This window comes from Acanthaster planci, linkage group LG09 (genome assembly GCF_054643075.1).
Source record: "Acanthaster planci isolate LZ-2023a linkage group LG09, COTS_SCS, whole genome shotgun sequence".
Classification (NCBI taxonomy): domain Eukaryota; kingdom Metazoa; phylum Echinodermata; class Asteroidea; order Valvatida; family Acanthasteridae; genus Acanthaster; species Acanthaster planci.
The window spans coordinates 12267373-12293699 of record NC_141785.1 but is presented as its reverse complement, the minus strand read 5'-3'; the positions used below and the strand labels follow the sequence as shown (position 1 = coordinate 12293699).

The 26327-nt window shown below is 42.3% G+C and overlaps 2 protein-coding genes across 3 annotated transcripts; one reads left to right on the top strand and one right to left on the bottom strand.

Moving 5' to 3' along the window:
• Window positions 1–2201: 2201 nt before the first annotated feature.
• LOC110987064 (neuronal acetylcholine receptor subunit alpha-10-like) lies at window positions 2202–15970 on the top strand. Its single transcript, XM_022249484.2, has 6 exons — window positions 2202–2789; window positions 6189–6334; window positions 11332–11376; window positions 12483–12592; window positions 12757–13295; window positions 13671–15970. Exons 1-6 carry the CDS (start codon window positions 2726–2728, stop codon window positions 14327–14329), a joined length of 1563 nt encoding a protein of 520 aa, XP_022105176.2. The 5' UTR covers window positions 2202–2725; the 3' UTR covers window positions 14330–15970.
• On the bottom strand, window positions 15956–25504 carry LOC110987065 (neuronal acetylcholine receptor subunit beta-3-like). 2 transcript variants are annotated; one of them, XM_022249485.2, is made up of 6 exons: window positions 25149–25504; window positions 24358–24503; window positions 23136–23180; window positions 22366–22475; window positions 18712–19238; window positions 15956–17635 (listed from the first exon to the last, which is right to left on the bottom strand). In XM_022249485.2, exons 1-6 carry the CDS (start codon window positions 25234–25236, stop codon window positions 17016–17018), a joined length of 1536 nt encoding a protein of 511 aa, XP_022105177.2. In that variant the 5' UTR covers window positions 25237–25504; the 3' UTR covers window positions 15956–17015. The 2 variants fall into 2 exon arrangements, with proteins under 2 accessions (XP_022105177.2, XP_086997720.1); XM_087141594.1 differs by lacking the exons at window positions 23136–23180; window positions 24358–24503; window positions 25149–25504 and adding an exon at window positions 22750–23090.
• Between the last annotated feature and the right edge of the window lie 823 nt (window positions 25505–26327).

The following is a 26327-nucleotide window of genomic DNA, read 5'->3' as shown; positions in this document are numbered from 1 at the left end:
AAAGGGACCCATGTACACCTGGCACCGTTAGAGCTAGTTCACGTAAAACAAGGCTTCTTAAGCTTTTTTCATTCAGTTCCCATGACTTCCTATGGACTGGCTCTACCCGGATTGGCTAAAACTGACCCAGGTCAGTAGTTTCTGACCATGGAAAAGAAATTGCGCCCTCATATGGCACTTTGAGGAATGCAGGACAGGACAGGAATGTAAACGAGGGCGCACTTTTCTGCAACTCTTTTTTTGTGTGTGTCAGTGTTCAGGCTTCGTATGGGCGCAAGTGGTTCAGGTCCTACTGAATTTGCAGTTCCATATTGGTCTTACAATGGATTTTACCAGATTTACCAGCAAAGCCTTCACCTTTAACATTTAGTGGATGTTGGTTAAGGCTTGCGCATCAAAGAACGTTAACACCACTGGCGGCGGAATCGAGCCCCCCCTCCGCACTTTTTCGACTGTGAGGACATGGCCCCCACTTTTTGCAGGTCGTATAATGGGACAGAGCTTAATGGATAGGCCTATTAATGGCTGATGGTCTCAGAATCGCCCCCACTGTCAAAACTGTCCCGCTGCCCTAGGTCTATACGGTACCTACTCCACTCATGTCAAACAGTTTCCCGTGCCCTCTTCGGTAATGTCGTAAATATCTTATCTAGAAATAAATACGACGTGCTACTAACACATAAAGAGCAGACGTTTTGTTGGCCAATGTCACAGCGTTGGGTGGGTGGGTGGGGGGTTCTTCTGTCCCATGCCCAGTATTTTTCAACCCTCCCTAAGATATTCATTATGAATGCATCTGTGAAGTTTCAATTTAATCCACATCTTGTTTTATCGTTATTGTCACTTATCTCCATTTAAGCACGTCGCTTGGAAATGTTGACATTATGGTTTGGTTTAACTGCAGGGGAAGTGAGCACCAGTACTCCCAATTTTCTCCAATTTATTGATGCCAAAATGATTTTAAGAAATCTGTGGGAAAACTCATGAAGGCTCGGCGTGGGAAAAATGCATAGAGACAATATCGGAGAAAAGTTGTGTGTGTGTGTGTGTGTGTGGAGGGGGGGTTACCATGCCGGGCCGGCTCTTTTTAATATGGTTAAAGGCTGCTATTTAGCTGATTAGAATGGTTGTCCATTGTTCTCTTGAAATGCATACAGACTAGTAAACATCTTGCGTACGCTTTGGAATCAGACCAACCGGATATTGCTGTCACCAAGTGATGGCAAAAATAAAATGCAATCAAAATCCTCCCTCACACTCACCCGCAGCTTGACCTAGAAAGCCGAGCTGTGATCAAGTCACAACAACGTTATCGTCCATTCCCTGTCATCATTATGGATGTGACTGGAGTCCGATTTTTAAACTTGCCCACCATAGAAAAGCATGTTAAGGAAATTTCCCCTGTCCAAGGTGGGGAAAGAATCTGACGCCCACACTACATCTTAATGTTTTATTTTCAGATGGGATATTTTGCCTGAAAGGCTTTCCAAGGCTGAAAATTTTGATGATCTTAATTGAAAGAGAATTAACATGTGGGCGTTGCTAATGTGCGACCTGTTCCAAGCGGCATTTTACTGCGCTAAGAATTTCTATGCTCGAAGGACGGCGTGATTCCCTTATGACTGTGACTTTTCACCAAGTCATTAACTCTCTGATTAATTGATAAAGCATGGAACTGACAACCTTCGACGTTTTCGCTGGGACAACGAATGCACTGCGAGAGGTCTTGTGTATTTGCGCAATGGCGTTTGCCAGGAAGCTTGACATTGACTGTCGCTGAATTTTTAATAAGGGAGTAGAATTCTAGTCAAGATGGTAATTGCCTCAATCAATGTAATATCTTAAAATCGAAGTGGTGGTATTTTTATGTTATATGAAATGGTCAATCACATGCATTGTAGTTATCAAAGTAAACAGTCTACATCAAGCGATCACAAGTTAACTGGCATGGTTTGTCATTTGCCTAAGTTAGCCAAGAAAGGCTGTCAGTGAAGCTATAGGTAATGCATTTGAACGGTGTGCGACGCATAATGAGCAGAGTGGCCAGCACTTAACGTTCAAGTTCACATTTCTGTATTTACTCGCCAAACAATGTAGGATGTACAATACTGCAAAATCCAAACAAGAGATGTTCAGGCTACTGCATTTTAGGTGCCATACTGGAAACATTCACGCGTCATTGCAACGCAACACAATGCACCGGCTTTTTTGATGTAGACTGTTTTATCCAGTCGTTGGAAATATTTTCTCTGATCCAAGTCAGTTGCGGAAAAACGCCAGAAATGGACCGTAAATTATTCAACGCTGGGAAATAAAACCACTCTCTGAATTTCTGGCCGCCTCGGAGGTATCCCTGATCTTAAGGCAAGTACACACAGTCATGTTAACCTGGCGCCGCGCCGCCTGCCGGGAATCAGACCCGTCAGAGACGAGAGAGCGTGTCATGTTCGACGGATTGGGACCAAAACAGCCAAGCGGAGGACTAGGAGCGAGTCTTGCTTCACCATCGCAGAATCGCCGTGGCAAGGTAATTAATTTGCAGTCAACCGAAAAAAGAAATAGCGGGTCGCAAAAGAGCGCGGACACCCTCACAGGAAAATAAACGCAGTGGCGACTTCTAACCTGGTGATTATCGCGGGCCGTGAGGGGACACTTCCTCGGACCATTAATTACCTCATGCTTGGACTTACTAAGGCCATTCTATTCACTGTCGTCGTCAAGGAAGATGGCATGTCGTGTGAGGCCCCTCGCCGTGTTTCTCTTGGCTCTCTGCGTCACTTTTCCCGCTGGTAAGTGAAGCATTTTGCTGCGTATATATTTGCCACAATGTATACAGCTTATGTGATTCTGAAGAACGGAAGTGGACATCGATCGGACTCACAAGGAAGGAAGCAATGTTTTCGGCATGTTCTGGACGGAAGGGAGGAAAAGTTTAAAAGAACCAATGGAAAAAGTGGATGGAGTTTGGAGCCAATGGCGGATCGAGGGATGGGAGCAGGCGTAATAAAGGGTTCACAAAGAACTCTCACATTCTGGCCCCCGAGAAAAATTTGCCCTCCAGGAAAACTTGTTTCTTGAGCGCCCTTGGTGATTCCAAGGTTTGTCAGGTTTCTCATTTCAAAAGGTGCAGTAGAGTTATCATTTACAAATTATTTCCGGTAGCGACCTAACATCTTCGGCAATACAGAAACTCGCCATCCAACAATTATACTTGTAGCACTAAGACTGCCCAGACGAGTGCTCAATAAATAGTTATTTAAAATACCTATTACAAAAGTTTTCCATTTTTTGCGATAAATTATGTCCCATTCCACTTACCGTCCATGCATGATTTCACATCATTTTGAAGGCTATATTGCATGCCCCTGTTTAGTGCACAACATCTCTGTAAACCTCATTACAAAATCTCGTTCATTGTGGATTTCAGCCTTGTGTGACTCTCCACACGGTTAGTAAATCCTCTAGTATATACCTAATATTGTGCATCTTTCCAACTTTTTATTCAATCCATTCCAAACTGTTCCAAAACGAATCCAATTTTCTAATCAGTAAAGAGTTCGAGCTATCCTTAAAATTGTTATTTATGAGCCTCGAGCTGGACCAAGAAAGGCAGGAACTTTCTTAGCAACAGAGGCTCCTTTGGTCGGAACTACACTTCGCTGGTCCACGAACGACTTGGAAAATGCACGCGTTACTGTCGCATCGCTATATACAAACAAAATGAACACTGATCCGACCAATATGGCAAACGATATGGTCTTATGTCCTGTGCACATCTTCAGGCAGAAAAAAGCTTTTAAACAGTAGTGGGGGGAGTTTCTTTCAGTGTTGGTAGCGGCGGTACGTACGCATCCAGTCGCGATCTATATCGCGCGTTATACGTATTCTAGGGAAAAAAGTGAGGGGAAAAATCCGCGTTGTCACACCACTTTTGGAGCAAGCCCCTGACCAGAACGTCATAACCGCGGTGGCACGGCACGCACATTCTTCAGCTCGACGCGCGCGTACATTTGGCAAATCACGATATCCTATTGGTCGAAGAGGCATGTAACGCGCTCGTACCACCTGTCCACGAGCGTTGTGCCGCCGCAAAAATGGCTTCTAATTCTGGTTGTCGAAATACAATATAAGGTGACTTGGGTTATCCAATTTACTGGAGGTAGCCCGATGTTTTATTGATGAAGTTGGGAAGTCAATAGAACCCTCCCGTTATTATTGACATAATTATTTATAATTTCACGAACTAAATAATTAATTTGTTTGAAACCTTCATAACGTTATAATGGGGAGTATTTTAAGCCTGACAGTCTGCCAAATATATACCTTCTCGTGAAAGACTCCTTTCTAATTGCCTACCATATTGTGGGCGGTCCCAGTCTGCAGAAAGTGGTTGGTACAGGTTTGGCCTAAAATGGCATTTGATTTTGTATGAATAGAAATTTCTATTTCGTGTTTTGATTTTGCGTGAGATGTTGACGCTAGTCATAGCTTGCAAACCACTGGTAGGTAGAAACTACAATTGTGATTTATAGAAATTTTCTCATTTTGCCTATATGGGTGGTAAACGCACGCACACGTTATTATTCTGGTTTCAGATTTTACCTAAAATGAGCATTAGCCCCGTAACCTTTAAAGTTTAAAGATGGTCATATTTTAATTCAGAATTTAGTAGTGTTTATTACTAATTTCGATGCCTCATGTTTTGCATACAGTATGAGATTTTCTATCACTTAGTAAACCATTCTATTTACCACTGTAATGACGGCCAGCCAAACTTTTAGCAGCCGCTTGCTGGCAAAAATATCACGAGGGCTTCGAAACAGGAGAACTGCAATATACGGTAACGCAAGAAAGGTCTCACGGTGAACAGCTGTGGCGCAGTGCGCGCATATCTCACGAGTTAACCTGTATGAAGTAAGTTGTGTGTACACGCTTTGGGGCAGCGATCAAACAGCCAAAATAAGTTACAGTGAAAAGACTCGCCGTTACGTTACCAAGCCCATGATGAATGCAAACACCAATCCGGGAAATAATCATAAATCAACATTTCACGATTTATCAAGCCTCCTATTCACATTTGACAGTATACTTTTCATACATCAGCCAGTGTGCGGGCTACAGAATATTGCAGGTATGGACCAAAGAGTAAAAAAACATTCGGTAAATAGCACCAGATAACTACCTGCATTGCTTTTTGCATTATATACCATGCACAGTACATAGCAGTGCTTCGCACGACTGTGACCAGTTTTTGCTGCCACGCCTTAGAAAGTGCCACCCACATATTTGACATTAAACAGAGTTTTTTGCAAGTTTTACGAGTATGTGTTTTTTCCGAACGCCACCAGTTTTTTTTTAGCTCAATTTATTGCATGCATTTAAAGCTACGTAAAAATATAGTTAAAGAGGACAGCATATCTGTGAATCGGAAAATAATCTCATGAAAAAGAGCACGCATAAAAATTGGACAGCTGGAGAGATAAATACACGTAAATGCATCACCGGTAGAGTATTTATAACAATAACATATGGAAAGAGTTGATCACGTGACGAAATTAATGTATCCACAGGTGTTTATGATGCTTTTGCAAAAGTTTCATGCTTTTTATGTTTCAATAATTGAATCCATTTGAAATGACCTTTGATGTGTTATTCTGAACCCCAGCTAATGTTAAAATGGTTTGTAGCGTTGCTTAATAGCCGCATATTGGAGATATGTGCACTACATGTACTGGGACAGTTTTGATTTTTTGTTGGAAGTATGGAAAATTAAGAGCAAAGACTCAAAAGTTATTACGACTTAATTAATTTATCATTTTCATTTTTTTGTCCAGCATGACACCCGTGCATAATTCTTAAAACGAAAGATTTTTTAACTTCCTCTTTTTTGGGGGGCGGGGGTTGAAAGCATTGTGAGTTTATTTCTTTATCGTGATTTTACTAGGGAAGCCCAATTGGTTGCCAATACCCGATAAAGTGTCCTTTATCGAGTTTTGGAAGTGGGGGAAAGCCCCAGGTCGGGGATAAAAACTCAATCCACAAGTCACCATGGGCGTGATTCGAATTCGGAATGAAAGGTAGGAAATGTGCAGATTTACCAGCATAGTTTTCGACGCATTATGTGCATTTGTTTTCTCCCAAATGCGTTGTAAAATTTTTGTCAATATCTAATGTTTTGTTTCCCCTAGGATCTGTTGGGAAGAAGAGCACACAGTCAATCCTGCTTGAAAAGCTTCTCTCAGAGTACGGGCCGAGTACTATACGGCCCGTCTATAACATTTCCCGCAAAACGACAGTCATTCATCGCTTACTCATCACTCAAGTCATCGAACTGGTAAGTCCATTACCATTAACCCATTGTGAGTTTTAATGCGAAAGCAAAGCGAGTCACAAAACTTTGGCAGTAAATTACGCTCAAGTTGAAATGTGTTCAACTTTTGTGAATGCGGAGTGAGAATATTTCAAAAATCGCGTCTTTGTTCGCTTTTGCGTCAAGTATGAAACGGTCTTAAGAAAAAGTAGTGAACATGCTAAAGGCTCTCGGGGCAATTTCGCGTGTTGATTTTAGCCTTATCCACAAGTCGGTTATCTTAAACTGAAAGTCAGGCTATCTGTTAAAAGAAAATCTTAATATATGCGGAAATAGCGATGATGTAATGGCGCAAATTACCGATCACCATCTGATGGGTGATTCCAAATTATTGATGAAAAGTAATGTGAATCTTTATTTTCCACACGAAAACGGGGATCAATAAAAATGTTCACCAGAAAAAGCGCCCAAAAGTAATTTAGCAAGACGAGGTTATAGCTATAATACTTGTAGCAAGCAGTCAGGCCCCTTCGTATATGAAATTGTTTATAGGGTAGCTGCAATCAATTTGTTTTGATACAAATATTCAAAATGCACCTTCATGTCTCACTTAACCTTATTTTCGACTTTTGTCACTATTTAAAAGAGTATTTTATTGCATTTTTGGTTTTAATGCTCATATTTCGATCTTCATGAGCAAAACTGTGATGTCATCTCAGGAAGAAAGCCTCAGTGTTCCATTGGTTTGTACGCAAACAAGTTCTACATTTTTGTTAATTTGGCTGGACTAAATTTTCTCTTCGTTGCTGATTCGTTGTTGTTTATGTGCATAGCAATAAGCTAACACCAATTCCTTGTTCAGAAATGTTTTCAGTAAGTAAATTTTGGGTTCACAATTTGAACACAAAAACCTATGCACTGAACGTTATATTCCCTGGATGACATCACAGCAAATGTGCCTCCATTTGCCCTGGAAAGCGTGAATAATTTGAAAGTTTTTTGTAAAGTGCACTTTTCATCGCATTAACCAAATATGGATGTCAAAGATTTTCATAAATTGAAGAAGAGAACAAAGTTCCCCAAAAATCGTTTCTAAGAAAATTAAGTTCATTGCACCTACACATAAAGTGAATTCGGGGAGCACGATTCAAACGTAATATCTTGTGAATAAAGCCCACTGGCCTGTTTTGCTTTGTTTTGTTTTTTAAGGAATTCTGAGGATAGGTTTTTATGAAACTCTGCACGGGGATCAGTGAAAATGTTAAGCAGACAGTGAAAACGCCAGCGCACTGTGCGACTGCATGCCGCTTTACCATCTGTATACTGCTTAAAATAAGTCATCGTCTAGTGTCAACCTAAGATCGTCTGATCGTGACCTTACTGAAATATCGCAATATCGCCGAGGATAGATCCTCATTCAAAATGAGGAAAGGTTAATCACACATTTTCACCTGTGATTATCAATGTCCTTCCTCGACGAAAAGTATTTTTTAAATGATATGGTATAAGTGGTACTTAATGTTCACACCACACTGGAACTGCCAAAAATTCAGTGAATTAAGTTATTCTGTTTCTCTTAATGTCAGAGGTTGAGTGAAAGAAAACCAACCTTACGCCATGGAGTGTTTATTCATATCTGACGAGGCAGCCGTTTTGAAGGTTGAGTAATACGTATTCCAGTAGTCAGTGGTAGTGAATACAGGCGGGAACAATGAGCATGCCTGGACGCTCCCGCCGATCATTTGAGCCACTTGCAGTTCGTTTTGTCTCCTCTTTCTTTCCCCCTTCTCGTTATTTTTTCAGCCAGCGATTTCAAATTTTCAAATGACAGCTGGAGTGACTGAACTCCTGTTTTATCTGCATTTTTGGCCAGAAACTTCTTTCATTTACAACTTGAATGCTGGATAGTTTCGTGGAGATGCTGTGTGAATGTAGTAGTAGTGGTCACGCAGCCGTAAATCCCGCGGGCGATGAGGTATATATTCCCCCCCCCCCCAAATCTTTTTGAGGTGGGGTAGGCTATTGAATCGTCCTCCACTTTTTGTGCTGAGCAAAAAATAAAGGGGACTGAGAAGACTTATTTTGACCTCCTAACGGCTAAAACTAACAATAGAGAGCAATAAATATGCCATTCCGATGTAAGATTCGGCATGAATGTAATATACAATACAGATAATACATCTGTATCACAAACATCACTCCACTATAATGTCATATAGTGTCACCCCCCAATATCCATGGCCGGGCAGTCGACCCCCCCACAAATTTCCATCCCCATCGCCCAAATTTCCGGCACAAAATAATTTACAAATGTCCGGCGGTAATGGTAACGGGTCCGAGACTAGTAGGTGAGGTAATTCCTTCGAAATTCTATGGTTCTCATTTCCGACCAACCCCATTTTTGGTTTCCGACTTCGGAAAAAGGGCCTCGTGTTCCACCAACCCTTCTCAGAGGACATTATGCATATGAAAAGGTAGGGCGTGATGTCATGTACAAACAGCGCTAAAAATGTACATGTGCGATACTATTTCGCCCAAAGTCAATGCACAGACAGTCGAAATCGCTGTACAGCATTAATAGAGGGATTTCACATTAGCGCCGTCTGCGCATTTCCGCTTCAAAACCAAGGCTCAGTACATGCTATCCGGTTCGAAAGTGTAACCCCACTTCAGTTTAAACCACGCCCACTGCACATGCAGATACACGACCATCGCAGGTACGTTAGTTCGAGGTAAATTGCCGTTATTTTTCTTCTGATTTTATATGTTGAGTCATCCTGAAAGACTCTTCCACAAAAATTTGCAGCCTGACAAGCTTAAATTTACAATACCTTTGTGTACTTGGTGTCTTGACTGCTTACTTTCAATCGTCTGATCGTATTAAGAATAAGCCACTTGCGAGTTAAATTTGAATAAAATCTGGTACACTGTGGTTGCACAGAAACGTTAAAATTTGAATTCTCCAGACTAAAGACACTGTTGCTATACCTCGTGATTCGGGGCAAGCTTTTGCATAGCGACCATCTTATCTGGGATGGACTGGTTCCTTTGTGCCGTTCTTATCCATTCAGAGTAGTGTATTATTTCAAGGCGTCTCTTGCCCCAAATGGATTACAGAGTGACCGCATTACGCGCAATGCACTTACATTGCCTGTATTTGTTTACATGTGCTCCCAAAATACGTCAACCATCTCTTCTTTTCAAATGTTGCAAAAGCATCGTTTTGAATCTACATGGGCCAAGATTTTTCAAAATAACAAAACGGCTTCGTGGATTTTTTGGGCTGGAATTCTTCAAGTGCCTAAATTCCCTATACCGAGGGGTGAAGTTGCCTATAGTTTTGAGTTTAGTCGGGTGCCGCGCAGGTCACGGAATTCTCCTGTAGTTTTGAATAGGATCTGGTGGTCTATGCGTTTATCTGTGGGTAGGACAGACCATCCTAAACAGCTTCGTACTGAGCATGCGCTGTTGGAACACCGAACTGGCTCCTTTACACAGTCTTAAAGCATTATATTCCGTTTCCGCGCGTGTGTGTAATGGTCCTACAGCCGCAAGTGGTAGCCAAGTTACCATTGCCAGCTCGTAAACAATACAGTTATAACAATAATGCCACAATAGTAGAGAGTGAAATCTGCTGTTATGAAACAATAGAGTACCGAAGTGTGACGTTACTGTGAACCAGAGAGTGCAGTGCAAACGAATGGAGTACGCGCGCGTGTTGGTTCACGCGCTGGTTTACGAGCTCATGCCGTTTACACACTAGATGTGCGCGTGACGTAATCACTTCGGTACTCTATACTAGTTTTTTGGGCTCATTCGATCAGTAAAGACCTCAAAGTGACTCGCACATACGATGTTAACTTTGTGTGAATGTATTTTGAAGGAAATGTAGGCCTAATGTGCCCAGAACTACAACTATTGCTATATAAATATTATGTTTCCCGTACAACGCGGGCTCCAACCACTAGCTCCGAGAGTCAAAATTTTGACCATCAAAATTCCTCCCCTCAACAATCACAAAAGTGCACATAAGGGTACAGTTGTGGGAAGAATTATATTCTATTTTAAAATCATTTTTCCAAATACAATCCTTTTGTAAGGAGTGTGTTTTACAGCCCAAAAGGGCGCGATCGAGGAGGGTGTTACCTTTCATAAAGATTTTGAAAACCAATTCCCGCCCCTTAACCCTTCTTCTCTCACGTAATTGGTTTAGGGTACCCCACATGCCATTCCAATCGGGCCTCTCGTGCATCAGTCCAATTTAGCAGCTATATTAGTCGAGCACAATCTGCCCATTCTTTCTTATTAAGATTTCCCAGTCATTTGGGAATTTCATTCGTTTGAGTTGATGGTCAGGCATGTAGTGAGATACTCTGTCCTCAGCTGCGAAAGTATCTCTTGAGGATTAGTCGAGGCTTCGCGGTGGGATTTTCTTCGGCCTGGACAAACAAATCTTACATTAATTCTAGGAACGAGATTGCATTAGTTCCGGCAAGACAATCGCTGACCCTTTTTTAATTAAAAGGTTCCATTAACAGGGCTACAGTTGGATAAAGAAAATTAATCAATAAAAAAAATCTATTAGGACGGTCAAGGTTGGTTGTTTTGGTAGTGGTTATTGCTAGCTTGCACTTCAGAAAATGCAAAATTGTGCACATAATTTTATATCGGAGTGAACTGGCCAAGAACCTGCACTGTCTTTAGAACCTTTTGCGATGCATCATCATTTTGGTGGTGTCATCAGAGTAATGTATCTTGCGTCCAGTCATGGATAACTCTTCACGAAAATTGGGTCAGAAAAATCGGTTTTCTCAGCAGGGTTTTGTTAAAAATTATGATTTTGTATGACAGTGTTTAAAAACGCTTCAGTTGCAGGTATTCCATGCTTTAAAATATTTTGTTTAAACTGGTGTTCGTGTTGGACAATACCGAAATGATATTGTCGATGGACACCGAGGGTGCAAAATTTACTCCACGACCTTCGCAGTGCGTTAAGGCAGTATTGCTGATTTCTCTTTCAGAATGAGAAACACCAGACGATACAAATCAGCGGCTGGCTCCGTCAGGTGAGTGGGTTCTAGGGTCTACACAACTAAACTCAGTCAAGGACCTGCCTTGCAATACGTCCCCTTAGTAAAAGGTATTCGCTTACGTGGACAAACCAAGGCAGAAAGATCAAGCAAACGGGCTGAATGATGACGAACTCAAATGTTGAGGCATCGTGGGCGTCACCCGGAAGGGGAGGGAAGCTCGAACTCAGGACGCCAACAAAACGCAGATATGAAAGGGATAGCTGTTTTCATTACACTTCTAATGAGAGGTTAAAGAGCGCTTATCATTATTCTCTAAATGTTTTGTTTCTGGCCACCTCACAGCTAGTTCATTCGCCTACAAACTCGGCTGTCCTATTTCCAATTTTGAAAAACTCGGCAAGCATGTGATGACACTCATTATCAATACAATTGTGAAGTCTCAATTTCATCCAACGCAGTGTTTTGTTTTTAATACCATTTTAAGCTCAAGGCCACACCTGTGTCAGCCCGCGTGCACAGAGCACGTCAATGGAAAAAGTAATGGCTGGCTTATCTTGAACAAAATGGGCGCCGCGCGAATACTGTAGAATCAATTTTCCCTAAAACTGGTGTCAAGATAACTGGAAGGCATTACTAAACACAGTGAGGGCTAGACGCGTGAAAACATGCACTGCAACAATATCGGAAAAAAATGTGCGAAGGGGGCTGGACGCTGCCCTGGCTCTTTTGGGGAAAATACATTAGCAAAGACATAGGTGGTTGTGATGAAGCAATAAAAGAATTCGAAGAACACCCTTGCAATGTAATCGGGCAGATGTGTCTGGCGAACCTCAAACAGACGTAATATTCATGTTCAGAGTCATCAGAGATGTTGGGGGGTATACACAATAGTGGTATACGTTCCGTGGGAAAAAAGGGGGAAATTGACCAGTAAAACATACCCGCCCTCAATAAAACGTACTGAAACTTGCCATGCGCAGACCAGCAAGGAAAGCCATTTACTCAGTATTATTTTCATGTAAGCTGGTGTTTTTTTTTACTGCAGAGAGAGCTTGAGAAGATAGGATGCCATTTCCAACTGAATTCAACTGCTGTGTTTGACATTGGCTCATTGCTTGTACTTATTCCTGTTTCGTCAGACTTGGGAAGATGAATTTCTAAAGTGGGACCCAGCTGACTATGAAGAAGTGGACGAGCTTTACGTACACCAGTCCAAAGTCTGGCTACCAGACACGACGCTGTATAAAAAGTACGTAAGCACGACACTCTGTTCACGTATACACGTACATGCCATTTTGAAACTTTAGTTTCCTTGTTGGAACTATGCTGCCTTTTTTCCTTTTGCAAATATTTTGTTCGTTCTTAGACCAGCTGACTTTGACTCACCACCGTTAAAAAAATTGTTTCTTCCAGTGTGGACAAAGATTTCGAAAGCTACAAGGACATCTCGGTCCAAGTCTTCAGTAGCGGAGAGGTCCGCTGGGCCACCCCGGTCATCCTCAAGTGCACCTGCCTGATCGACGCCCGCCTCTTCCCCTTCGACACGCAGGTCTGCGAACTCAAGTTCTCCTCCTGGGCCTTCGACGGTTCCGAGGTGGACCTGGTCAAAGAGGAAGGGCTGGAGGCAGGCCAGGTCCACTTCGCCGACAATGGCGTGTGGCAACTGCTACGAGTGGAGGTGGTCAGGCAGGAACAGTGGTACGCCTGCTGTCCGGCGCCTTACCCAGAGGTTTCCTACTACCTGCACCTGAGGCGCCGGCCGCTGTTCCACGTCCTCAATATCCTGGTGCCGTGCGTACTACTGTCAGTCTTAAACCTGATGGTGTTCTCGCTGCCTCCGGAGTCCGGGGAGAAGATTCAGCTGGGCATGACCAATCTGTTGGCGCTGGTCTTGTTCCAGCAGCTGATCAGCGAATCCTTGCCTCCCACCTCGGACAAATCACCAGTTATTGGTAAGACTTGTTGAGAGTTCATCTTGTGAATGAACAAAGCTGATTTAAGAATTGTCCTACGTTTGTGCACAATGAGGGTGCAGACTGTACAAGGCAGCTAATCGGATTTATGTTATAAAATTTCATTTAAAAAATGGAATGACGAATAATATTGTCGTTGAATTTTTGAATCAATCTGACTGCTGACTAGATAAGATCTGCTAAAATCATAATGTTCATCTGACGCCATTTTATTGAACGAAAATACAGTTCAGGGGGAGGAGCAAACATCAGGATGCACTTGGTAATTTTACATATATTTGACGGGGGGGGGGGTCGATGAGGAATTGTCGTGCCTGCATCTTGACCAAACCGTTTTCCTGTAATTGTGAACAGGTTTTTACTTTACACCAATGATCGCCATTGGCTGCAGCTCTATCGTATGCACAGTGCTCGTGCTTAGCTTGTTCTACCACGATAACTCCCGTCCCGTGCCTCGCTGGTTGCGCTACGTCGCTCTGAAGATGGCCACCGTGGTCTTCTACAGGGTCAAAGTTCAACCTCCACCACTGGATGACCGCGGCGGCACCAGCAACCCAAGCTACAGCCTAGAGGGAGAGGTCATGGGCCAGCGTTTCCAGGACTCGGATTCAGGGGTGCTGACGGCGACCTGCAGCTTCACCGATTCGTCCCGGTCCGTCAACTCCGAGGAGGCATTCGGAGCAGGCGCGGCTGATGACGGCGCCAGCTTGGATGCTGGCCAGCGCAAGGCGAACATGCGCTGCCGGGCGACCGCCTACAGCATGCACTTCACGCAAAAGGTGTACTCGGCCAACGGGGGCGAAGCCGCACCCGCGAATGAGGCAAAGGAAACAGCAGACACCCCTCAGGCAAAAGCAGAGATAGCATGCTCTGGCGGGAACCAGACTGTAGACTGGAAGGATGTGGCTTTGATTATCGACCGCGGAACCATGATATTGTCCTTGATTGTCACTTTCGCCGCGATGTTGATAACTGTCCTCTTCTTTCTTCTTCCTAATAGTCACTTGGAATAACTACTGCATGGTCCTTAAAATAAACCGCAGTCGGTATCGATCTGTGACTGTACTGGAGAAGTTACGAAGAGACAGACAGATCAGTCAAAACTATGCCGGTGTATCATAAAACTTTACCTTGGAACAAATCCGGACTTTTTTTCCCGATGTTATCACACTTCTACGTAATTTAACTGTGCCTTTCCCGACCAACATTTTCAGTGCTTGTTGTGGTCCGTATTTGTGAGTACTTGAGGTCCAAAATGCACGAGTGAAACGCAGTAAACGGCTGTAGGGAATGGACCCAAAAATGTACAAATGCATAGCCGCCTGTACACTCACTGAGACAGGATTGCATGTGATACTACTTGACGTTGTATTGTGTTAGGTGCCAGCTGTTCAGGTAACAATTCTAAAGTGATGAGAGGCTAAATGTTCCTGGAGCAAACGCGCTTAGTTTAATTATTTACACGTATTCCATATTTTATAGCACGGAGTAGAATAGAAATAACGAGTTCTTAACGATCCGACACGTACTGAATTATATTTAAAATATATATCTATAAGAATCGAAATCTATACTTAGTTTAATCTTTGTTAGTGCATGCTTGCTGACAAGTAGAACTGCCTTATTATACATACTTTAGATTCAGCCAAGTTCCCCCTCAGGTTATCATTGATTTTAATGAGGAAATAAGACCACTCTGCGCTCCCCCAGTGTGAATAATTGATAAATTTATATTCGTTCATGGACTGTAGACATCAAATATTCAAAAGATGTAAATATCATAATTACATTTATCTAGTTTGACATTAGTGTGGGTACGTTTAATAACGTATTATTTATAAAAGCGTATAGGAAACTCCTTACAGGCTTGCATTAGGCTTATCTGAATTTTTGCGTGAACAAACAATGTGCGTGCAAACAATTTTCAAGAGTGAAGCTTTTAGTTCAACCAAGCATGTACATCAGAGCAACCTTTTTAATTTCTATGGTTCCCATTTCCGACTGACCCCATTTTTGGCTCCCGACCTCGAACAAAAAAGTCTTTTTTTTCTACCGACCCTGCTATAAGAAGACATTGCCTGTAAAGAAAAAGTAGGGTGTTGTCACCTGTACGAACATAGCCCTGAGAACGTTTATGTGTGATACGGTTTCACCCCAACATGCGACAGTCGCAATCCACGTTACGGCATTAACACCGAACTGACCAGTACCGTATGTACCTACCGCACTCAGTGCATCATATACAAGCATGTATGGAGCGTCAAAGGAAAAACAAAATATACATGCACATGTACACACTCCTTCCGCGAACACCATGCAGTGTCTCGACACTAATTTAAGCGAGGTATTGTGCTGTGTACCAATAAAAACATTTTCTGTACTCAGCTAGAAGCCAAAGACCATCATGGTTCTCAGTGTAAAAACAAGTGACAAGTATACATAGTGCATGTTGCCTGGTTTATTCAGTCATCTACGTATGTATGGCAGCAACATGGATTTTTATGTGGTGAAATGGGTTATAGTATATAATTATGACATGTTTCCTTTAAAAGCAGTCGGCTCAAACTGCCCCTTTAACGTAAGTTGTTTACAACGTACAAATCACAACGGGCGTGGTAGTTGTCCTCCATTAAACAAAATCTAGGTAACGCGTATTTGCATGTCGTAACTCACTCATTTGTTTAATTTACCCCACTCAGTGACATGGGATTAAAATAAAAACGTTGGGAGGAAACCTAGTTGGAACCGAAGGTAAATGGGTATTTGGCGGCAGCTGAGATGGCCCATGGATATAAAGTTGACTGAGTCATACGGTCTCTCTGTTTGGCCAGAGACCCGTGAGAACAAGAGCTCGCGGTGAGAAACAATTTCAATTCAATTTTGCTCTAGACTTAATCAGGACCCTGATCTACATGCTTGTGACTCGTCTGTGGAGCGATTACAGAAAGTTCAACTTGACTGAGGAAGTTGCTTGAGAACTGAATCTAGTTCTGGGAAAGACATTTTGTGAACTGACTCTACAGTTCAGTATTCAAGTTTTCTATCAGCTGACGCCCGTCATTGTTTCATCTATTACCGGCCGTATGGTAGGGGTGAATTCACCCCCGCGTTCCGGCTGATTCCTACCGTCAAGGAACTGTTTTCACTATCCATGAAGTCTTCCTTCGTTGCGGAGCCTGCCAAGTCGTCAACTGTGGGATCCTTAATGTGGTATAATATTTTTCTTACTTGTACACTTGCACAGCTTAACATTGATAACGTTTGGTTAAACCCTATCGATAAAAGAAGTGTTTTCTCCTTAAATATTGAATCTTATTGAGATCAATTACAGCGCTAGACTAGAATAACAGATATTATGTAAGTACAAATCTCACTTATACAGCACAGCGAAAAAGTCTTTTCTCTTATTAACAACGAATAAGTATAAAATGATGTTTGACCTATAAGGGTTTTTGTTTCACAGAAAGTTGCATCGTGAAGGATTTCTGGGTTTATTTCACAAAAAGTTGCATTGTGAAGGATTTCAAAGTTTGATACACAAATCAGGAGCTTTAAGTTCCCGCTACTTTTTGGGTTGTGCCCATAAACGCACAAAGAAAAGATACCTTGAGCGCACCCAGCAGAATTTAACCGAAGACTGTTTGCATCACAGAACCGAAAAGAAATTGGCAAAGATATATACATAGGAACGGTTTAAGGTTATATGGAATGGAGATAAGTAAGAAACAAGACAACAGTACAAGTTATTGAACTCAGAGTTATAATTAACGATAAAATTAGTACTGTCCGGTCAAGCACCAACGCCACCTCCTGCCAGGTGTGACGGACACCTGACTGTGATGCTCGAGTCTGCTGCGGCTCGTATGTAGTCTCCGCCTTGCCGTCGAACATGCGTTGCCTGGCTTTCATAACGGGAGAATCCAGTGTCTTGGAGTGGGCCGCTGCGAACACCCGCCTGGCGGAGTCATGGACGGCGCTGTCCCAATCCCTGACCCCACGGTAGCGCGACTTTACGGGCGGGGCTCCAACACCATTCTCGGTTCTTAGTCGAACTGAGTCGACCGGCCTGCAGATCCTGGAATCCAGTCTCTCCAGCTGGTGGCTGGGGGATGCTGTGCCTCCCTTTCGGGATTTAGCGCCATTCGGAGAGATGTTGCCCAAGCTGCGACGACATACCAGCTTTGATAGAACTGTGAACACGAAGTACTCAACCCCGCGGGGAATTGGTTGACTACTGTCGCGGTAATACAGCCTAATTACAATCACGGTGCACACGACAGAAGTGCAGGCAAGAACTATCATCGGAGTAAAGTAATAGCCTACAGACGAAAAGGACAAAGGAGTTATACCTAGGATTAATTCATGTTATACCGTTCAGTAGTATATAGCGCTTTCTGCGGCTGGTTTTCTCTACAACTTCCCCAATTCTTCCCCCTTTGTATAAGGAGTCAGAGGACGAGGCGCAAAAATAGTACTAGATTACCTGAGAAAATGAAACTGTGAACTAAATTGCAAGAACAAGCGCGGTTTTTAGAGCAAAATTTGGTGTGGCTCTCTAGTTGTGTTAGACAGGTGTATTTAAATGGTTCATGTAAAAGCGCTGGGCTTTTTTTCAACCCAACGTTGGATACCAGGTGAATTGCTGAACTGCTGGGCAACAAGATCGATACTCTGGGTAAAAGGTGGTAGTACAAATAACATATTCTATTATAGTTGGGTAAAATGAGACACGTTTGCCCACATCAACGCGGTTGAGTGATCTGTTTGCCCAACAGTTACTCAATTCAACTAACGAAGGGTAAAAATAGCCCAGCGTTTTTTACAGTGTGTAACGGTATATACATTACTGCAACCCTTGAAACTATACCTTTGTGTTCTTAAAATTATTGACCTCGTTTCAATTTTTGTTTTGCCATTTGGAAAGGTATATTTGCGTCTTTTTATGCTAAAGAGTATTTCCATATTCATGAGGGAAACCGTGACGCCACCCAAGGGAGAAAACCTTGGTGACGCATCGATTTGTGCGAACACCCGCCTGGCGGAGTCATGGACGGCGCTGTCCCAATCCCTGACCCGACGGTAACGCGACTTTACCGGTAGCGCGACTTTACCTTAGGTCGGGCGCAGTCAAAATTAAGGCACCCAGAACTAACAACGCACTGTCCGTCCACAGGGACTTTATGCCTATGGTTTCCCCTCACTAACGTCAAGGCAACAGCACCCTCAGTTGTCCAGAGAAACCTGAACAAGTTTTAATGTTTGAAAGTGCACTTTTCAATACATATAATTCCAAAAAGGATGTCAAATAGTTGCATCGAGGAAAAGTACATTGTGTTCGAGAAAAAGCCATGGCAAGGACACATGAAAATAAAGTGCATTTCAAGCGTTCACTCACCAATTATCGGTCTGTTGTACGCTGTCGGCGGAAGGCTACCGCTGATCAACTGGTTGAACACGATCAACGAAAGCAGGTTGGTCACCCCTAGTGATATCTTCTCCCCTGACTCTGGGGGCAGGACAAACACCATCAGGTTCAGAAATGAGAAGAGGACACACGGTACAATAATCTGTAGCAGGTAGAATAAAGGTTTGCGCCGCAGGTGGATGAAGTACGACAACTCCACGTAACTCTCCCCAAAGTAGTAACTCTCTCTCTGTTTGACGACCACGTCTAGCAGCTCCCATACCCCGACATCGGAGTAGAAATTCTTCCGTTCGTCTGTCATGTTGGTGAGATTAAGCTGGTTTGCGTTGAACGCCCACGATGTAAAGCGCACCTCGCAGACCTGGGTGTCGAAGGGGAAGAGAAGGGCGTCGATCACGCAGGTGCACTTGAGGATGGCCGGGGCAGCCCAGGTAACCATCCCGTTGCTTTCGACCTTGACGGGGATGTCCTTATAACTCTCGAAATCGTGGTCAGCACTGCATGGTGTGTACAAAAAGGACCCATTTCTGACTATTAAAGAAAAAAAGACCAAGAGTAGAATTACACCTAGGTTATAAGCTGTGCTACAGTCGCGCCGAACTTAATCAAAATGAGTGTAACAATAGCACAGCAATGGTGCGGCACTTGCGCCAATGCCGAAGTTACTAGAGCAGTGTCGTGCCACTGCCATTTGGAGCACCAAAAGCTCGGCGGACCCTGCCAACCTAAAGGGCTTGCCCCGCCGAATGCAATTTCGTAAGCCGACTTGGCTCTATAAGCCAGGCTACTGACTTGCCGAACTTAACAAATATACTAGTTGGACACAGCAGTAGCACGGTATATAGCCCAGGGCTACGGTAAGTCTCTGTAATAGACATCTGCACACCAGACTATGAAGACTCAGCCTTTGACTCTGCATTGTACTTTGACTGGTTTACTGGCATGACCACTAGTTTAGCAATATGCAAACATATCTCCCGGAAAAGGAACTAAAAAATTAGAACATTTAAAAGATTTTTTTAAGCAAGAGAAATGCAAAAAAAAATGAAAAGGGATGAAAATAACCAATTTACCTGAAAAACCCTCAAAACTTGTGAGCTGACCCTAACTATAGGCCTATGTACGCTGATGCATGAAAGGCAACGGTGAAAAAAAGATCCACATGATCCTCAGGCACAGTGGCATAACCACAACGGGGTAGGGGAATGTGCCCCCATACCCCCAGGGTACCCTTGCCCTATTTGAAATGTGCACAGCTTGTTAGTCTAGTTGCCAGACCCGATACATCTGACTATCTGTTTCGATTCAAGGGTAGGTTATCACCCAAGTCACGTGACAAAAAACGCAGGAATTCCGAAAACATCCCGTATATTCCGACCTCGTTGTCGTCAACATTCGGCTGGAAGTGTTGCTGGTCGGACATTTTCAGCGGTTATTTGTACAGATCAGAGGATGCATAATAAGTAAAATACGTTTAAAAAGTAGTGTCCTTGTCATAAATAGCGTAGTAATGGCGGTGGACCTTTGAATTCTCGAGTTTACGCTTATAGTGAAGCTAACGTTGCTTTGTTTTGTATTCAAAGACAACATCGTGCCGAAACTACCGACAGAACTGAACAACGCATTGCAACACGTCTAGGTGTTTTTGTATGTCTTACGATTTAACAAAAATCGTAAGCATCTTGTGCCTTTACAATGTTATCTAAAGTAATCCCGATAACGAAAAAAATGAAATGAAATAGCTTACAACAAAGACGGGGTTTCCCTGGTAACCAATGACATCTTGCACCATAAACTATATTTCAATCGTGGGCGATACCTGGCCTAAGATTTTATAAAGAGTCTGCAGTAATCCTCAGCTCAGGGAACCAGACTAACTTATTTACAAGTCCCAGTCCATCGGCTTTAGGTGTCCCCGAAACAATAAAATGTACACACCCTGCATGACCTCCTAGAAATATCTACTTCGTTACGCCAATCATTAGGCATTCTTTTTGCTTGCTCATTTCCTTTCAGATCGCCGAAAAAAGCTTGTCATGGTGGAACAGATCATACCTTCATTCTGTGACCGAGTGAAATTATTTCTACCATTAACTCACAAACATGAATTACTCGAACACAAACCGTATTGATTTTTTAAAAAGTGCAGGTCATAGGGGAAAAGGATTAATCATAGATGACTGTAATGGACTAGGATAATTACTTTTTATGGATTGGCAGTAGATGCAGGAAACGTTGTGGACGAAAATGCGTTGCTGTTTTGACACTAATTTTGTCTGGGATGCAAAGTTCTGTTTAGGGGCAGTTTGTAAAATCATTTTTCGCCGTTAACGACAAACATAAGGAAGCTGTTATTTGAGATTCTAGCTGCCATGTTACTTGAGACTGGAAGACGAATCTTGTTAAATAACTAACGATATTCAAACTCTGACGCTTTAAACTTGACCGTAAAATTTAAAGGGAAAGATACTCTGATTATCTGTAAAGGTGTTCGTGTGAGGTCAGCATGCCAGAGGTGGCCTGGCGCGAGGTTTGCATCAACACTATATTAACGACATAGTAGAAAAATGGATCCAACTTTGCTCACATGACACAACAAATAAGGCCGCATCCGAATTGCTTGGCTGCGGCTAGAAATCACACGCGAGTCTATGGTTGTGGCCGAGCCACAGCCAAGTGATTCGGACACGGCTTATCACTATAAAGTCAGATATATTTTTGGAATGTATCAGACTGCCATCTGCCAAACTCTCTTATTTGTGCGTCGGAACATCCGCGCACGAACTGCTGCATGGTAGCCTGCCCTCAAGCGGAAGTTCTACCCATGAACTCGTTCATTTTGACAATATAGATACCAAGGCACGCAGTGCCCAACAAACTAGTGAGCAGGTTTCATGAGATTTCCTCCCCTTGAGGTCTGGGTAATGATGTATATCGGTATGTAATTATATTTGGCAGGTAGAATGACAGTTATGTACTGCATCTATGATCGGGAAGAGCTCTCTTTATGCTCTTGCTAAGCCAATGTTCCGGTCACTTGCTACGGAACCATTCACAAGCCAATACTTCCCAATAGTGGCCGTTGAGTTGATGTTCAGCCCTTCTTTTGTTCACAAAGCATTAACGATCATTTGCATAGACGACCAACATTTCCAGAAATTTCACCCTTGACTGGAAACAATGTTTGCCTAATAATGCAGATTTTGCAGATTTTTTACCACTTTGTGAGATTAGATTCTTTTACTTTTGCATAACTAGTGCTTGGCAAAACTTTCCTCGTTACGTGGGTCAAGGAAAGGCCATATCAGTGCATGACTTTTGTCAGAGGTCATTGTCCCGAGAGAAAAACCCTACTATTATAGTGGTGCAATACCAACACCCTAACTTTCAAATCAACCTTCGCTTCGGAATCTACACGAACTCGGTGAGCGAGCTAAGTAATATCTACTTTTAGGCTAATTAATCGTCACAAGAAAGCACGGTCAGCGATCTCTACCACACATTCAACATTTTTATAGCAACCCATAAATGTACACAAAGCACTTTAAGGGTGACTTCGCTTTAGAGACCTCTGATTCATGCCCAAAAGCAGATTTTTATCATAAAAAGAGGCATCAAATTTACCTTTTATATAGGGTAATATCCGGCAGCCATATCATATACTTGTGCACGTAGATACGACCGACTCCACCATAATCATTCGGGTTCCACCTCATGTACTCATCAGTCCATCTCTGCAGAGATGTTGACATTATCAAAGAGTCAAAATCATTTCTATTTATCGCAGCTGTACTATAGAACTTGGAAATGCAGACGTGAGTTATCATTTTGCCTTAAGCTTTGTTTTAGTAAATTAAGATTAAAAATGACAACTTTTAAGCTACCAAGTTATTTCTACTCGAAATAAATGATTGAAAGGAAGGAAAAAGACTGCATACAATGGAACACTGGCTGTCAGCATAGGCGTCAAAATCATTGTTTGTGCTAACGTGTGCTGTAAGCACAGACCTGTGTTGGTGCTGTGAACACAGACCACGGATTAGACCGTTCTCATTTTGCCTACAATTTGTATGGGCGGCCAAGGTTTTGCAGAAAAATCATCCTTTGGGTGTTTTTAATTCTACCTCCAATTCCTATAAAATGTTAATTTTCCCTGTTAGTTTTAAACAGGGCTGTATATTCATGTTGTTATTAGTATTCGGTAATACGCGCATTATCTGCTGTTCTGATAACTGTGTGAGATTTGAAAGGCATTGTGAACTATTATTTGACCTTTATACCCGAAGGCCAGCTAAACAACCGCGACGTAACAATAGCAGATCCTGTTCGTTGGTTACACAGCAAAACCCAAGGAGAGTTTTAAAACAATAGCGGCTTTAGCGGCTATACATTACCTGCGTTATCCAAGCACTTATCTCAATCGTCTGGTGCCGTTCATTCTGCAGGAAATATTAAGAAGAAGATATCAGCACCAATCTCCGCACGTATCTTTAGCGAGGGGGCATTTTGGTGTGAAGACTGGTTCTCTTTGGAGAATTCAATAAAGGCTAAATCCCAATAGGTCTCAGGGAAAACAATTACACTCCTTGAAAGTATTGCCTTTCTCAGACATAAGGATAAATTGCAAAGAGAGGAAGACAATCATGAAGGCCGATTCCCACTGCCGGCCGGCGAAAGTGAACACGAACGCGAATTTGTGACGTCAAATGAAACATTCACGTTGCGAATGTATGGTCATTATATAAAGCTAGGAAGTGGGAGCTGGTGGCAGTCAAGCAGGGCCAGAAGAAGTCGATTTTCCAACTCTTTTGTTCCTCACTCTATCTGGCTTATGAATGATGTAAAGATATAGAGTTCTGTTTTGTTGTGCGGGGAGTTGTTCGGTTTGTTACGCTGTATTTAAACCAAATGAAGATTACTTATAACAACGTATGACCTCACAGATAAATCAGGTCCCTTGTAAAGTTGTTTACTTTTCTCTTCGTATTTAGTTGTGTTGTTGTACTTCATGTATATTTGCATGCGAACAATTACATGGAATTACAACTTCAACGAAATGTCGCAGCAAACTTATCGTGACGTCAAATTCGTTTCGCTTTTCATTCGCCCTGAATTATGTACCGGCCTTTAAGTAACCAAAACATCGTGTTACATGTGGTCGATATAGGCAGGATAAAAGTCGGTTCACACTTCAGGCCAAGTCAGTTCAGAATTTGACGTCACTGCACGTTTGCAGCAAAATTTGCATGATATGAAATGCGTTCAACTCTTCCGAATTTCGCAACACGAATATTGATCGAATATCACAACACTGAGTTTACTTTCGAGCCAAATAAAATCAGGGCTTAAGATATGGCATCTCTGAGTGTATGGATTCTGTCGGGGCAGAGTGCTCAACACCTTTATATATGCGCCCTGCAATTCTAATCCCAATTTTAAAATTTTTTTGCATTTCTTACTCAAAAGGCATTGATAAATAGGAATAAATATGCGCTGCAGCTCCGGTGTTGGTCGCGTCCATTCTCTTCAGCCGGTTGTAAACGAACAACTGGCCAATACATATTTATAGCAATAGGCCCCATAGAGAAACTTAACTGAAAGAAAACACCTACTGACCAGCTCGATGACTTGACTGAGTACGAAGACTAGTTCTACTGTCACTGGATGAGACAAGTTGTAGACAGGTCGCATAGAGGTGTAACCATAGTTGGCAAGCAGATCCTTCAGAAGACGGTCCTGATTGCTTAGTTCGCGACTTGACGCTACAGGGAAAGGATATTTGAAAACATTAGGCCTATAACTTACGAAATAAAGATGCTTACGAAATATTTACGATAAAGTACAAATTAAAACAACTATTAATTAAACGTTCTTACAATATACATGTATAAAGAGAATGTACTTCGCCATCCAGGAAAAATCTGTAAAAAACATACCTAAGTAATGAGAGTATTTACGTAAACAATCACATGGTTACAAACAACGAATGAAATCCAAAGTTATATTTGCAAATACCAAAATTGACAACATAATGGATGCTCTTGACAAGAAGGTATTGCAATGTTAAGGATACTGAAGATCGCGCCTTGGGATTTTGTTGAAATTAAGAAAAACAAAAAATTCGGATTAGCTACGAAATTAATGAAATTCTAATAGGTGAAGTTTTAATAAGTGGAAGTAGAAATTAATCGATACCCCATTAAAAAACAGCCAATTTTCAAATTCGGTCGAATTACAAAAATTATAGTCCAGAATGTATCAAACCTTGAATTCTCTTTTTCTGCCATGGAAAGTTTTCAAAACAAGTCTAATTCGCACAAAGTGATGAAGCCATCTTAGGCGCAATGATACTGGAAAGCAAGACTGTTGATGTACATTTGGATTTGAATCAATGAGATAACACTTACCGCATTTTGTTGCCATCATGAACGATGTAAAGACGAGAGTAGTCCACATCAACCCCATTGCTGTCTCACTATAAACCCCTGATGTCATGCAATCAGTATCGCACAAACTGAAGGGCAAACATGTCACAATCTTACACCATCATCCCAGCTAGTTTTATTTTTTTTGCAAAAGATTCGGTGTGGGGAAGACGTCAACATATTCATGCTCAGCGAGAGCAGATTTTCGTTTCACATTGTAGATATAGGTACCGTGTTACAGTATGCTGTGTTGTCCCAGTACGCCCAAACAAAATGCAAAATGTACTGCGGTAACCAACGGGACCAAGTCGTAATTGGTTGGTCCGTGTAGTGAGGAGTCGCTTACCGACATCGGTGTGCACAAAGCATGAGCTTGCACGTAGAAATAGAATCCGTACGGTCAAACTGACTTGCGAAATGGGAGGATACAGTGTGGCATCACAGTAGAGATGCAACCGCATTATGCTGACTTTGCGATGCATTTTATAGCTGCCAATCATTATTAATTTCTGTGCGATATATGGTAATTACTTGGATGAGAATTATCGCAGTAACAATTCAGTTTGAAAAAAAAAACGACCTACCTGATGCAGCATGATCGGTAGACAGTTTTCCATTTTGTTGTATAAAAGTCCATTAAGCTCAATAACGTGAGAAGACTCGGATGTTTTCAGAATTTCATCGAATTTCAGTTGATAAAGAATCGAAAGAAACTCGTCCTTCATGAACGACATCTCCCATCATTTCCTCTCTCGGATACTAATTAACTCTCGTGAGGTAAGTCTAAACCCAAACAAGGCCGTTTAATGGATAGACAAATGCAGTAGTAAGTTGTTAATCATGTTCCCTATTCTCTGTGGAGCAGGAATCATTCCCGAGGGGGCCTATGCCCAGCGTTCCCGTGGCTCAACCACGCCTCTGATTCGCTAAACCTTGCCCGAGTGATTTTAAAATGCCAATTACACACCGGGTATTAATTTCAAGAGAAAAGTGCATTACCAATGTTACTTAGGAGCTTTGCATTGTAAGGCCGGGCGCTGGGTCCACGTAGCATCTACAAGGCTGCATCAATCACTTCAGTTCTTAAAGATCATTCCATGGATGTTCTAAATTCGCTTTTGAGTCGAATAAAATCTGGGCTTTAGAAATGGCACATATAAG

Bases quoted from the DNA above. Each gene is read 5' to 3' on its own strand.
- LOC110987064 (XM_022249484.2), top strand. From the start codon at position 2,726: ATGGCATGTCGTGTGAGGCCCCTCGCCGTGTTTCTCTTGGCTCTCTGC. The intron at 2,790-6,188 runs GTAAGTGAAGCA...TGTTTCCCCTAG, and splicing joins CTGCGTCACTTTTCCCGCTG to GATCTGTTGGGAAGAAGAGC. The intron at 12,593-12,756 runs GTACGTAAGCAC...TGTTTCTTCCAG, and splicing joins GACACGACGCTGTATAAAAA to TGTGGACAAAGATTTCGAAA.
- LOC110987065 (XM_022249485.2), bottom strand. From the start codon at position 25,236: ATGACATCAGGGGTTTATAGTGAGACAGCAATGGGGTTGATGTGGACT. The intron at 22,476-23,135 runs GTAATGTATAGC...ACATCTCTGCAG, and splicing joins TAAGTGCTTGGATAACGCAG to AGATGGACTGATGAGTACAT. The intron at 19,239-22,365 runs GTAAATTTGATG...CACACCATGCAG, and splicing joins GATATTACCCTATATAAAAG to TGCTGACCACGATTTCGAGA.